Source organism: Manacus candei, unplaced genomic scaffold, assembly GCF_025592945.1.
Source record: "Manacus candei isolate 608988 ecotype Guabito, Panama unplaced genomic scaffold, ASM2559294v1 h1tg000060l, whole genome shotgun sequence".
NCBI classification, from domain to species: Eukaryota; Metazoa; Chordata; class Aves; order Passeriformes; family Pipridae; genus Manacus; species Manacus candei.
In genome coordinates, this window is record NW_026138108.1 from 11,220,913 (window position 1) to 11,236,394 (window position 15,482).

The 15,482-nt window shown below is 42.7% G+C and overlaps 1 protein-coding gene across 1 annotated transcript in view; it reads left to right on the plus strand.

Annotated features, from left to right (window-relative positions):
* The window catches only part of MICAL2 (microtubule associated monooxygenase, calponin and LIM domain containing 2), a 161,695-nt gene that overhangs the window by 136,486 nt on the left and 9,727 nt on the right, over nucleotides 1-15,482 (plus strand). The window contains exons 35-38 of the mRNA XM_051803808.1: nucleotides 1,122-1,219; nucleotides 3,901-5,236; nucleotides 12,656-12,750; nucleotides 14,736-14,828. Coding sequence (XP_051659768.1) covers nucleotides 1,122-1,219; nucleotides 3,901-5,236; nucleotides 12,656-12,750; nucleotides 14,736-14,828 — 1,622 coding nt within the window. The remainder of the gene's footprint in view (nucleotides 1-1,121; nucleotides 1,220-3,900; nucleotides 5,237-12,655; nucleotides 12,751-14,735; nucleotides 14,829-15,482) is intronic.

Sequence of the window (15,482 nt, forward strand, 5' to 3'; positions counted from 1 at the left end):
TTTTTAATCCTAATTCTGGATTCTCATGTTTTCCCGTGGCTCAATTCACTTTATAAAGGTCAGCCCCTGGCTGCTGTCCCTGCAGCAGTTCCTTGACGAACTCCAGCACATTGTTTCCCTCCAATCTTGATTGAACATAACCAGTTGCATCAAGATTGGGTACAAATAGGTGAGACACTGAGAGGAAAGGAGACTTGGCCTCTCTCCCTGACTTACCTTTGCTGAAGTTCACATGCAGGAACTGTCCTCTCTCCCTGGAGTCTCGTTTGTGTCCTTATTCAGTTGTTAATCCCTATGTAGAAGAACCAAAGTTTGCTTTGGGAACCTGCATGGATTTCAAAACTAATAGGTGGGTTTGGCAGTTAATAATTCAGCTATAAATATGCTTGTCATCTTATAGCTTGACATGGTAATATCTTGGCTCAGAGGTACTTCCATTTGTCCAAAGATTATTTATTGTGTAAAATTCCCACAGGCACAAATATTGGAAAGTTCTCCTGACTCCCTTCAGGTGCAAGTTGCCTCCCTACTTTCCCTTTCAGCAGTTCTACGTATGTTTGTACTAGTTTTGGTTCAAGGCCTTTAGTAATTAGTTACCTTGCCTGATCCTAGGAGAGCCCCCTACATGCTGCCTATTTTCCTGGCTTGGGAGACTGTTTGAGATTATTTCTGTACTTATTGCCTGCAGATGGATGCATTTCCCATTTTTCTTTTTCCCATTCCGATGAACAGCCCTCTCAGAGGTCACCCATTTTCTTCATTTCTCAGAACTACCCAAAGTTCAAGAGTCACAGGTTGTTTTGACTACCTCTGCTTCTGAGGCCTGAAAGCCCTCTAAAGGGGGCTGGTTTTCCAGAAAGTTTCCTGGAACTCAAAAGCTGCTTCACTACATCCAGCCAAAAAGTGGAAGCAGTTCAAGTCCACCGCTGGAAATATCAGCACGTGTTTGGCACAGCATGCACACATAGAGTGAGGCCATAAACTTCAATACTGTAGGTCACTTCTTCGGGTACAGCTGTATCCAGGTGACTGTTTCATTTTCTAGTCTCATTCTTTAATTGTGAACTTTATTTAAGACAAAATCAATAGCAATGTGACAGTGAAATTTGTGTCTTTGACAGGCTTTCCTCTGCTGTCCAGCAAGAAACCTGGGCTACACTGGAAGGACAGCTCAGGCAGCTGTCAGAGCGGTCCTGGAGAGGGTCATTCCCAAACACAGGTATGAAGGAGAATTGTGCAGAGCAGAGTGAGTGTGACTACTGTTGGGGCATGTCTGCTCTTGGCAGGCTGTCTGGGCATCCTCTGCTCTTTCAAATAGTTTTGGTCCTCACAGTAACCACTGAAGTTGGAGTTATGCTTGTGCTGTACAGAGGGAGGAGAACTTGCTCTGGTTTGATATGATCATTCCCAAATCAAGCATCTAAGTCACGTTTGCTGTGGGACTCAGACCTCGACTACATGAAGACTTAGGCACTAATCTGTGGCATCAGTCATGAAATCATAGAGTGGTTTAGGTTGGAAAAGACCTCTAAGATCATTGAGTCCAACCATTAACCCAGCCCTACCAGGTCCAACACTAAACCATGTCCCCAAGTGCCACATCTACGTGTCTTTTAAATACCTCCAAAGATGATGATTACACCGCTTCCCTGGGCAGCCTGTTCCAGTGCTTCATGACCGTTTCAGTGAAGAAATTTTTCCAAATATACAATCTAAACCTCTCCTGGCACAACTTGAGACTGTTTCCTCTCATCCTGTCACTTCTTACATGGGAGTAGAAACCATTCCTCACCTCACTACAACCTCCTTTTGGGTAGTTGTGGAGAACATTGAAGTCTCCACCAGATCTTCTTTACTCCAGGCTATACACCCCCAGCTCCTTCAGCTGTTCCTTAGTCCTACACTCCAGAACCTTCACCAGCTCTGTTGCTCTTCTCTGGACATGCTCCAGCACCAAAATATCTTTCTTGTAGTGAGTTGCCCAAAACTGAACACAGTAGGTAGGCACTGCCACCCTACCCTTCCCTCACAATGTAGGGCTTAGCTGCCACTGGGATTTCCTTTGTGCTTCTACCCAAAGGAGAGGAAATCCCTGAAAGCTCTGTCCCATGCTCCTCTCAAGCTGGCTGTTGATCTCTCCATGTGCCCATGGGGCTGGATGGAAACGTGTGGCACGTTGGGCAGGGCCATGTGCCAGCAGCAATGGGCGGGGTGGGAGGGTATCACATCTGAGTGGCTGAAATGCCCCTTGATCACTGGGCAAAAGCCAAGTCCCAGCTGTGACCTTGGAGAGCAAATGTGGGAGCCGAGGTAAGGGCTTGCATGGTGCCAGCCATGGAAAACCTGGCATAGGAGATTCTGCTGTTAGAGCCTTTAGACGTAGGTGTCCCATGTCTAATGTTTTGCCCTTGCCTCAAGTGGGCAGAAGATTTCTAAACTTGCAGCAGGCCCTGGGCTCCACACCTCCCACTGCTCAGGAGTATCTTCTGCTTCCTTCAGGACCTAGGATTTCCATTGTATTTTAGGGGGTTTTAATTGATTATTTTTTTTTTAAGGCTGAGGAAGGGTGGACCTGCCCTAAGTGCAGCACTGCAGCAGGAGTCATGACCGACCATCCTGAGCAAAGGGCAGCACGTCCCTGGACTGGGAGCCAGGTGGAGTGGGGGCCAGCCCACATCCTCTGTGCCCTAGCCAGTTGTCCTCACCCTTGGGTTAAACATGATTAATATTGCTTGACCTCAGGGCCTGTGTTAGAAAAAAAATCAACTCTTCCACATCCATGGTGGTAGTTGAAATCCGGTGCAGGACAATGGGACCAGGAAGGGAATGTCCCAGGGGAGCAGAGCTGCACAATGCTGCCTTCCCACTGTGCACAAGGAGAGGTGACTCCATGCAGGTCCTGTTCTACAAGCAGTGCTTAGTGACCTTTTTCTTAAAGAGTAAGGATTAAGAGGGTGTTCATTTGTTTGTTGGTGTTTCTTACGTTTTTCTATCCGAGATCCTGGCCAGTAATAACTTTAGTCTTCAAATACAACTGTGAAATGGAGAGGAATCATTACTGCTTTAGTTCTGGTGCTTATGGGAAATGAAAAGCCAGACAGATTAATGGCTTCACCCATGTGAATTTGGGTATCTGGCACGTAAATGGAAACAGGAATTGAATCTTCACGCCATCCATTATCATGTAGCACTGATGATAAAATGCCTCCCTTTTAAAAGGAAGAAAGAACTCAAGTTTTGGTCTGCTTGCTAGATAATGTGGATATTTATCCTTGTTATGATCTTCAGCAGAAGATTTTGGTGGCTGAAGTAATGAATTTAAACCTTTACCAAAGGAAAAATGTCATGAGAGAGAACTAACTGAATTGTTTAAAACTACCATCTTGCATTTTATAGTCTTTTTTGGGTCACTTCTTTAATTTCTACCTCTGCTATGTAAGCATGCAGTATTATAAAAGCATTTGGAGAGGATGGATGATGGTCTCTTGTGCTTGCTCAAAACACTAAGGTGATGCAACTGGAACACACACAGGAGAATAGAGCAGATCTGCTCCTGCCTATTTTCCTGGAGATAGGATTGTTTCTTTCTAAGGAAAATATTAAAGGCAATTCATAAAGATATGACAGATTCTTAGCATGAATGACATTATTTTTAGACTATTAAAATCTCCAGTAATATTAGATCTCCACTCCTAGAGAAATATTAGCCCTTTAGGAAGAAAAGCTTTTCTTAATTTATTTTCATCTACATATGTTTGTGTGTATAAATTAAATATTATGTTTATTATTATTATTATGTTAGGATTAAAATGGATTAAAATATTATATGAAATAAAAGATACACAAGGCAGTATTTTTCTATCACTAAAATAATCTTTTTTTTTTTCACACACATCACAGTCGGCTTCTTACAATAGACCACCAGAAACTACAAGAGGACATTTGAAACCCTACAGCCCAGTATTTCAAAGAAAAGAAAAAGCCAGAGAGATGCCTGAAAACACATATTGCTATGTCCCTCATTGTTCTTTTCAGAGCAGCACTACGGGTTCTCCAAGGACCTCTCCTGGAAATGGGAAACTGGTTGTTGATTTTTACGAGCCTGAAGATACAGATAGTGACTCTGGGACATACTCAGCCCAGGACTGGAAGGAAAAAACACGGAAACATATCTCTGAACCGGAAGATTTTAATAAGAAGACAAAAGAGCTGTCATCTCTGGATTTGAAAGGAAAAGATGGCAAAAATACCAAGCCTGAGCGAGAATTAAAGGAGGCAAAAAAGAGGCTGGGGCTTTGTACTCGACAGCAACCCTTGTTTGACTCAAAGAGAACAGACTTAGGTGGAACCAGGGCAGGGTATCAAAACAATGGAGCCCTGTGGACTACAGAGAAGAAGGATGATGACTGCAGAAAAAATGTGTTCAAACGATCTGGTTGTCCTGTGCCTCTTGAAATTGCAGATGATGCTCTGCCAGCTTTGCCAGTTGACACAAAAGAGGCTCTGAGGAGTCTGGATGCAGTTTCCAGGCAGCACACAGCCAACCAGCCAAAATCACCACTGCGGATCATTGCCAATGCTATCAAAAGGTCCATTTTGGAGCCTCTAACCTCAGCTCCAGGAGGACTGAAGCAGGACTCAGAGAGCAAAACCAAAGCCTCTTCAGAACAAGCTTTCTTCAGCTTCCCCAGTGCTCCTGGTTATTCCCTAAGCCAAAGGAACACTAACAACAATAACACTCAGATACAGGATCCTAAAGTAGGGGAGTGGGCAGGAGAATATTTAGGAGATGGAAGCCCTTTCTCAAATGCATCTAATTTTTCTGTCAGCTCCAAAGAGATATCTCTAAGGGATTACAGTGAACAGGTATCCCTCACATCCTCCAGTCCTCACATCAGGCTTCCCAACACAACCAGTATACCTCAGAAATCATCTTGCACTAGGATGGAGGATGTCCCGGGACTCCTAGAAAAGTTTACCTTTAAAGACACTCCTCCAGGGACTCCCATGGATGACATGTGTATCCGTAAGGAAAAATCCACTCTTCTTTCATCTCCAAAGCCCAAGAACACCTCCAAGGACAATCTGGATGACTCTGCACAAAAAGGTAGCCTTGGATTGCTCTTCAGTAGACTGAGAAGTAAAGCTCATGAAAGAGAAGGGAATTCCTCGATGTCATCTCTGCTTTTCCTGAAGGACCATTCTCCAGACGACAGGTTGTGCTACCCTTCCACAGGTGAGGACCTGAGTGGAATTATTTTGTTGCTGCTATTATTATCATTATTATTGTTGTTATTATTATTGTGTAATAGCACTTAACCTTTAAAAGCCCTGTGCGTGATCATGCAAACACATATCTGTTGTATGTTATGTTTAATTTGTAGTTACTTTCTACATAAGAAGACTTAATAAATATAGTGTAATAAGCACCTTATTGACCCACGGTGACCTATTTGAAAGTCTATCTGGGCAGTGATTAAAAGGCATCAATTTTCATGTTTGCTTGCAAGAACAAGGTTAGTATTAAAATTGCAGGCAAGTCCAAGAAATGTTGATGTCAGACAAAGAGCAGTCTGAGTAATGTGAGCATAGGCTCAAAAAGAATTAGCTGCAACACAGTTTCAGGGATGAAATACGAGGCATGAGAGCTGCACCCACCTGTCTTTGTGATCCATCTTTCCACGAGCCCACTGCAGAAAGACTCAGTTGTTTAACTGAATAACCTATTGAATTTTATTGGCAAACCCGTTTGTTTCTTACTTTAATAAATTTCAACCCCAAATATAACCCCAAACTGCAGCACTAAAATCTGTATGTAAAATGTGAAGTCACTGAAATGTACCCACTGAGCTGCCAGACCCTTTTGCATCCCTTCTGCTTCAGAACTGCTGCATAACTGTGAGGAAGAGAGACAGCATGTAAGAGACTTGATCTGAAGCTCATTAAAATTGATAGAATAACTCCTGCTCTCATTCCTGAATTTTTGGGTTGGACTTTGGAGCATCCTTTATCTAACAGCTCACAAAACCAGGCATCCCCATTGAGCCAGAAGTTGCTGAGGACTGCACTGAAGCCACAGAGAGTTGCTATTCACACTTGTAAAGCTGTGGCCCTTAATTGGAAGCTTTTTTGGAGTTTATACCTGGTCATCACCCATTAACTGAGCCAAGCTGACTTGCTCTTAACAAAATGTGTTACAGTAATTGGTATGCTGTGGTCCTGCTAAAATGGGAAAAGTTCTTGTTAGGTATGAATAATGCTTTACTTTATTTATGTTTTAAATATTTTGGGAAAACACGCTGGTTTGATATGTGTTGCATTCCTCTGCTATGCAAGCCAAATGAGGATTCTTAAATTGTTACAGTTATTGACTATAGCCATTGAAAAGTCTGTTTAGATTAAAAAAAAAAGTTAAGCTCTGATCTAGCCATTGCCCAGTAACGTCATTTTCAACATTTCAACATTGCAGCTCCCTGAATTTTTTCAGAGTTCATATTTGAGTAAATCAAACTGGTGAAGAGCCAAGTCCTGCTTGGCTCTCTAAAATGACATTTCTGTCTCATATTGGCACTTGTCTGAGGCCCAGACTTGCCAAACTTCAGTCTGATGACGAGCTTTAGCCTACATTTCATGTCATTATTTTTCTCTCTTGAAATTTACCACAAATCACAGAAAACTTCTTTAATGAAAAGAAAGTATTCCCAGCACCTTGCAGAGAGCAATTTAATGAGACTCTCATACTTCTCTTGGCTCTTTATAGTGGGACTTTTCTATCCTGTTTGAGGCCAAACTGTTTTTGTGCAAGTATGGTTGGTATTACATTACACTGGTGTTTTCTCCCTCAGTGGCTTGTGGAGCCAAAGAATGAGCTGGATGATAAAAGTCCTTGGGCTTGAGATGAGACTGGGCAAGCTCACTGCAGAGAAATCCCCTGAGGAGTAACCAAATACTTAGAAACCAATATTCCAATATTGAGCACTCCTGAACTGAAAAATCTTTGGAGGCCAGGCGAGTGTTGAGGGGAGGAATCACATGCCTGTAGCATTCCTTTAGACATACAGTGCTGGAAACAGATTGGAAGGACCTTCCAGTCTCACCTTACCCATCTACTCCTGTGCTTTGTGGCTCATCTTTCCTTACACCTCGGCTTACTTCAGCTGCAAACACACATCCAGATGTCTTTCCTATGCTGATGACCCAGGTGTCTGTCCAAACTAAAACTATGTTCTGTCCTTCTGTCCTCTCCTGCCAAGTGTTCAGCCCCCAGCTGAAGCTCAGCATCAAGAATCATGAGATCTTAGCAGCAGATTGCCTGTCATTCAAACTTACACCTGCAGTTGCACCTTCCTTGTGGATCATACCAGTTTCTCATGTCCAGACCTGGTTTGAAGGCTTTCTGCCTAACACTATCCCTCTGTTTCATAAGAACTAGTCCTTATAGCTCCTTGGAAATTTTGGGCCATGCAAAGATCCAGGTGGACAGACTGCTTGTGTGAGACCTAGACAGAGCTTACTGAAGCAATGGGGGTTCGTGCACACTTTTCAGTGAAAGACTGGCTTAAAAAAAAAAATAAATCCAAAGTTTGCTGTAGAATAGACAACTGTGCAAATAACCACACCGGAGTTCCTAAGTGCAATTCCAGATTTTTGATATCTTTGAGGCTTTTGTCTTTTGATTCCGCCTTTGTGTTTCAAACTGCAGTGAATACCTCCCAAAAAATTGATCAATAAAAGTGTTCAATCAGATGATTAACTGTTCTCTCCTAAGCCAAGTTCCCCTTTTGAAATTCAAAAAAATGCCAAAGTGCCATATTAATTACTGGTACGAAAAGTCATTAGTACAACAGGAGATCAACAGTAAAAAGAGATTTAAGCCAGGTTGTGTGAGCATAGCAGTCAGCAGTGTTTGTAGGGAGACGAAGTGGTGGATCCAGGGATTACTTTTTATGTACAGACAGGCCTTCTGGAGACCAGTCCCTGAGGGTGATTGTTTGTCAGCAGATGTGTGTGACTCTGGGTTTGCTTCTTGATAGAGATGGAGACATAGGAGGAGTATTTCTGTCCCTGACAAAGTAGGGATCATGTGAAAACATTCCTAGAATTGTTCCTTACATGAGATGAGAGTTGTTATAACTCAGTGTCTGTGTGTTGTTTACATGGCACACATCATTAAGCAGGACAACCAATTCATCTGATGAGAAAATTTAGCATGAATTCACTTTGCTGATTTTGTGATTGAAAAAGGGATTTTTAGATTGAAAAGGGATTGCTTGCAAATAATTCAGGTTCCCGTTATTGTATCTTTGTACCACAGAAAGTCTGTGTGTTTGCAGTGCTCTGGTCAGCAAGGACACTACTTTCACAGTGATTTTGTATTTTGGCATGGGAACTGAGGCAGTAGAAGATGAAATTTCATGTCTAAAACCACATGAGAAATCTATAGAGAAGCAGAGATGTGAAGTGAAATAACCAAGCCCTCTCTTGATTTCTACTGACCATTCTTTTCATCTCCTTCCTCATGCCAATTTCCATCTGGTTTTAAACATCAGTGCCCCAAGAGATATGTGTAACTTTGCCTCTCTGTTGTAAAATGCTGAAGTACTTACAGTGGTCATGATTAACTCCCATGACTTCTAAAAATATGCAATCTTGGACACTTACAGAGGAAGCCAACAGATTAGTATAACATTATGTTATAAAAACAGTTCCTGCTCCAAGACAGTTCTGTGTATTTAGGCTGCAGTCATTACCATGACACAAACACACCCCAGGAAAGGGAGGTTGAGCTGGGACAGGCAGACTGGCGGCAGTGATGGTTTTCCCTATAAATCTCCAGGACAATCAGCAGTGCTCCCACGTCTAAGAGAAGGTAGTGCCTTCTTAACCTCTTCATGTGACATCTCACTCATTGTTCAGAGGCCTTCAAGTTTCCTGGGAATATGAGTACCTTGGATGTGTATCTTAAGGGAAAGGTTCTCAAAGCACTGCACTTTGGTCCAGTTGATCCCCCAGGGTACAGTGAGGCATTCAGTGATGGCCTTCAATGGCAGCAGGCTTAGGCCAAAGTGTCTTTGACACTCACCCTTGGATTGTCGAGCTGTAACAAACTGGCCATAGGAAGGAATTTTAATTTTATGGGTATAACTTTTCCTATCTCTTATGATGCACACATATGAGGCTACCAAGTCTTAATATCAAGAACTGGAGGTTTCCTCCACCAATATACATTGAAGTGTATTCTGTGACTCTGTCAGGCTCACTAACAATTAATGACAATAATAATTAATACTGTTTTCTGTTATTTGACATCTGTAAATCAGGTATGCTGGAAAAGTCTCTTGACCAAACTCCTGGTAGCTACTGTGAGGTGGAGACCAAGAATAGACTAATATAGGTTTCAGAAATATTTTTCCTTTGCCCTTTATAGTTGAAGGGCAAAGGAACAAACTAATACTGTGACTGACCACTCCTAGTGATCCAAAATCTTGTTGTATGTGGAGGAAAAGCTCTATATGTTAATTTGAAAGTTAGGGGGATGCTAGAGTACTTAAGAAGTAAGACATATGTAATAAATAACACCCCATCTGAAGGGATGAGATGACTGTAAAGATAAAACCCAAGTCTAGAAGACTTGAGTTAATATTTGGAAAAAAAACATACGTTTTAGAGATCTGTTCTGTAGCCTATTGAGCTTTAAGGCTTGGCATATTTGAAGTAGACAAATTATTTTTGTGGCAGTTCAAAGTTTCAGATTTTAATGATCTAGTAAGTGTGAAAGTCCCTAAGTTGAATATTTTTATGTGTGAACTCCTTGTCCAAATCCTCACAGCTGGTGGCTAAATTCTGCCTATCCCACCCCTTTCTGTTTGAGGGGGTTTTTGGGTTTTGGTTTGGGGTTTTTTTGTTTGGTTGATTTGGTTTGGGTTTTTTTCAAAAAAACGTGTGGTATTTTTTTCTAGCTCTGCATGAAGCAAGTTCATTCTGTGAGGTAATTTCTTGCTATGGTTGCTATAGTTGTCTTGAAGTTGAAATTTGCATCTGGGGTACACTTTAGAGCAGAGTTCTGGTCTCTCTCAAGAAGAAATAGCCAAAGAAAATTAGCTGAGCAGAGCACTGAGTGGCTACCCTTTTAATGTTGAAAGAAATGCACTGTCTCCCATTGTTTCTGTATCTGTGAAAAGTGACAGGGCCACACATTTGGGAGCCAAAAACCTGACCTCTTATCCCAGTTCTGTCACTCTTTTTGCTCTGTGTTTCCAGACACCTCATGCTTCAGTTATCCCCGTTATATTAGCATGAACATCATACTGTGAAATGTGTTTGCAATAATGGGACAATGAGCACAGGTAGAACCATCAGGTGCCTCATCACCGAGTAGGTCATGTGTTCCTTCATTCTGCAGCATTCCCAGGTGGAGACCATGAAGGGTGCTGATCACAGTTGGGTGACTGTTGCCTCCCAGGGTTTTGGGTACTGAGTCCCTTGAGAGGCTGAGCTGTTTGGAGCAATCTAAATGTCTTTTCTCTGCAGAGCAAGGTGCAAATACCTGCCTCTCCATAGCAGAGAGGCATTGGGAGGACTGTGGAGGAGGTTATGAATCTATTCCATGCACAAGCATCAGATTCCTTGTGCTTATGAGATAGGCCTTGGAAGTCCTTGGGGAGGTCACTGACCCTCTCTCTGTCCCAGAAAGACAGAGAGTTCCTGAGTCACACCCCCAAGGAGGAAGCAGGTTCCCTTTTGTTAGAGCAGGCTGCTTTTCCTCCAGACCTTGTAACGCTTTTTAAATTATTGATATCACTCAGAGGGGAGGACAGGGGGAAGCAGTTGCTTATTCCCAGCACAGCTGAGAGAAGAAAGGGAGTGTGTAATTGCTTGTGTTTCCAGCCCTCCTGGGCTGTAAGGTTTGCCCTTTGCATACTGTGGAATTTGATTTCTCCAGTGGTATGACCACAGGGTAGTTACTTCAGTCTTTTTGTTGCTCAGGGATAAGCAAGATGGGAGAGTTTACTCACTAAAAGGACAGATGCCTCCCACACCTGGGAAGGGCTGTATGTTTGACTGTCCCTGCTGGGGACAGAGATGGAGTGCAGCTGGGAAGGCACTCCTGTCTACAGAGCGTGGGGCACTGTGTGGCACTGGCCTCACCCCAGCAACTGTGAGCTGTCAGAGAGTCCCTGGCAGGCCAGCAAGCGGGAGCTGTGTCCCTCCTCCAAGATGTGGGGTGGCAACTTGGGCATTTCTGGAGCAGAGTCACCTGGGAGGCTGGAGACCTACCTGGAGGGCTATTGCAGCTCCCTGCCTTCACTTGCAGGTATCTGCTGCCCAAGGACCTGAATCACAAAAAGAATGGTGAGACCCAAATCTGCTCCACTGAGCCAAGCGTGAGCTTGCAGCTTCACTGAGCACAAGGAGTGGGTGCTTCTAAAACTGAGATTGCTGAGAAAAATTAGAATTTCTGCCTCAAATTAAATTTGTATTTATTCTTTACTCTCTGGGGTGAATAAGTTTCATGGATCCTGATTTTAAATTAGGGCTAGAGACAAAAGTCTGACTTCAGGACTCTGCTCCAGAACAAGGCAAAGAAGAAACATTTACACTGGGAGAATGGGAAATAATTTTAATCTGAATACAACTTGCACCTAGAAAGCCAACTGTTACCTAGCAGATACAAAGAAAAACTAGCACTGTTAGCTTTAAATAATGTACATTTCCAGGATACCCAGCTGTTAATCATTAACACTGTAGCAGGTTGAAGCATAGAGACAGATGTTCCAAAAGCGGTTTTATTTTCTGAAATAAAGAGAATGAAGCTATGCATTAGACAAATTAAGAAGAAATTCAAATATTTGCACCCAGTTGAAACAAGATGCTGGAAAAACAGGCATGATAAAATTGCTGCAATTAAATGTAATTTAATTTATAATTCTGAAAGCATGCTTTTTCCAAGGGCAGGCTTTGAGTTTTCCTTATGGAGTGTACGTATTGTTGTGATGTATGGATTTTCCTGACTTCTTATGGCATTTTAATCAACAGTCCAATGATGTGATAATATTCCTAAAGCAGAAAAATAAGTGACGTTTGTTTAGACATAATTAATGAAATATTTATGTTGCATGAGGCTGTGTGATAAAGCCTTGTTCTCTTAGTCCATTTGCTTCTGATTACATTTGTGATTTTTTTATATGACCAGACATTCTGACGCCAACTATTTTACACTGAGCAGATGTCATGTAGTAAAAATGGGTGCCAGATGCTACAAGCCACATAAGGGTAATTTGTTTAAGAGCTGGCTCAGACTTTGTGCATTCAATTACACTGTATAGTGAGCCTTATACAATCATTTGGGTAATATGGCTAACTTCAGATATACATTTTAATGAATGTTGAGTGCATTCAGAACAGCGAGCTACATGCAGGGTGCTCAAAGAATTAATTTATTTGTATGTAGTACCTAAAAAAAAATATATATATATATATATATACACACACAGGCAACTTTTGACAGGGATCAAAAATTTAATTAGTGCTGTCAGCTGAATTTCCAAATTGCTCTAGGTGATGCTGATTAGAATTCAGGGCAGGTGCAAAGTGTCTGTTCAAGTTAAAGAACAGTATTTTTTGCTTCACTGACTATTTTGTTCCTGCATTTTAGGATGTGAACACCTACCTGTCAGAAAACAAGCTAGTGAGTATTCGACTTCGTCCTCTGATGATGAATTTGAATTCAAGCCTTCATTAACACACAAGGTAATCTTTGCTTGGGAACAAAAGGGTATTTCCTTAGTTGGACTGTATTTAAGATTCATCATGTGATTTTGATCTAAACCACACAGCAATTTCTCCAAGTGGGGATTGGGATGTTGGAGGTTACGTGTCAGGGAGGGAAAATACATTAAAAGTCTTTAAGACAGATGAACACCAACATTTCTTTTTCCTCTTTGGGTCTTTAATTCCCCCAGGTTATACCAGTGTTGACAGAGGAGGTCTTAATTTGACAAGCAGGCATGTTTCACTGAAACCACTTTGAAGCTGCATTCTTAAGTGGCCTTAATATGTAGCCCAACAAGCAAACTGTTGAAAAAATTAAACCAAACAGATGCAGATTTCCTTTGGGGAAATACAGCTTCGTTTGAGAAGTGCTACAGGCAGGTTGCCTGGAAAACACTCTGTTTATCCTAATCAGCACAAGTGTGTGAGCCACGAAGCCACACCCAGACCCTTTACACCAAAAGGGCCGACTGCCCACCTGGGTCCTGAGCCCTCCCATGGCGAGCAAGAGCCGTGGGGTTAAAGCACAGTGAACTCTGAGTACCCAGCTCTGGTGTGAGGGAACAGAGCTTTTGTTGACTGAATAGCTCGTGGGAAATGTGTTTACCTCTTTACTGTGAAGGATATCTGTGAGTGGAACTAATAATATGAGGTGGCCTTTCGATTTGTTGTCTTTTGGCGGGGTGGGGTGGGGGGTTGCGAAGAGGAAGGAAAACAAAGTACAGTACACGGAAAAGTCAGCCAAGCTGAAGTGAGACTTTGAATGGAAACCTGGTTGTGCAGCTCCAGAGGAACCGAAATGCCATGAGGAAGAAGCACAGCCATGTGTGACAGCGCTTGTCACCAGTGGCTCAGTGTCAGGATGCGCTGAGATGTCAGAAATCTTCTCTTGTTTTTCCTGTTACGGGAAGGACAGTCTATAGCAGGATAACATTATGGTGAATTAAATAAGGTTTAAACAAAACAGAGAAAAGAAGAGAGACATGGGAGCCACCTGGATCGAAGCAACCCCCGACAGTCCAGGCAGGGAGAAGGCAGCTCTCCAGGCAGCTGCCAGAAATGGAGTGAACAAGCAGCTGTCGCACACGGACATTAGCAGCGATTCAGTTTTGATGCACATGCCCCACTCAGCATGTTTCTTTCAGCTGCCTCCTACCAGTTCTGGCTGCTATTTTGTCAGTGCCACCACTGGTACCTGGCAAAACTCGGTGGGAAAAATTTTAGTGGCTTCCTGACTGGTTAATTATTTAATTATCTTGTCTACGGTGCTCATATATTCTGTCTCCTCCAAAACAGGAACACCACAGCCTTGAAGCACTTCAGGTTAGCTTGGGTCAAAGGCAAGACAGAGCAATGGCAGGCAATTCCCTAACCAGCCCTGCAGCATTTGCTGCCCAGGTCTCCTGGCAGCAGCAACAGGTGCCTGGGGAAAGGCAAAAACCACTGTAATGCAGTAGAGAAATGACACTGGGGAAGGTTTTGTGGGGCTTCAGGTGGTGTCCTGTGATGGCTGGCTGTTTCAGCTGTGTCCCTCTTACTGTGTTACAAGAGATCCAAAGTGAATTTTTCTACTTAGCAGCTGTAGCAGTAGAAATGGGTTTGAGTTTCCTTAAACTGGTGCTTCCCTCACCTGGTGCCTGGCCACTTATGGTGGGATGTTGTATAGAGTCAGCTTTGTGATTCAAACGTTTTTAGAGATAGACACAGTTCACACTCACTTAGGGTTGCATGAAGAGCTTGTAATGATTTGAAGTCAATGTAAGCAAATGCTTGTTTCATTTTGGTTAGGTTGCCCCAAGCACCCTTCAGTAGCTCACCTCACTTTTAGCTGGGGGTCAGGTTAGATGATCTCCAGAGGTTTGTCCCTACCTCAGCAGCTCTGTAATTTTGGGGAAGGTTTGAGGAAACCTGTAATTAGTGTACTTATGCTTTGATTACCTTTTCTCTTTCTCTCTCTTTTGTAGGCAAAAAGAGCTCTCAGGAGGAGAAGGAAGCTGGAGAAGGAGACAAAGCAGTTGATTAAACAAGAGGAGCTGAAGAGGCTTCACAAAGCACAGGTGAAAATGTAGCTTGCAGATGCCCCCTTTGTCTCCCAAGAGTGACTAGTGAGGATGGGGGTACCCAAAGTGAGCTCTGCACCTCCCCTCACTCCTCGCTGCTGCTCACTGCCTTTTGTGCTCAAGTTCCCCCAACCATCAGGAGCAGGAAGGTGTATGTGGCAGGGCCCTGCATCTCTCTTTGTGTGACAAATCCACGTGCGCCCCAGGAGATCATCCTAATTTTGTAATTGTGTGTGAAGAACAGTAGGGAATAGTGACTGGCTATAAGAGGAGAATGAACTGAAAAGAGAAAGAGAAGGGGAAATAACATCAACCCCATAGAATGTAAGAAACTGAGGTACTACCTCTATGTACAGCAGGAGGATACAAAAATGTGGCAGTGGCTTTTGTTCTCCCTCTGCCATAACAATGGTAGTGAACCGATTTCTTTTTTAATGATGGAAAGTCACTTCATTTTGTACATTTTCTCTTCAGAAAATGCTGGGAAAGCTCTAGACTCTACTGAAGTGTTGTTATTTCCAGTTACAGTTTAAGATTTGTGAACGCACTTCTGCACAGTTTGGTCTCAGATGTGTTTTAATACAAAGTGGGAGCAACTATGTTGTAGTTTTTATCTGAGAATTGTAAATTATCTCAAGGTAAAATTAGATG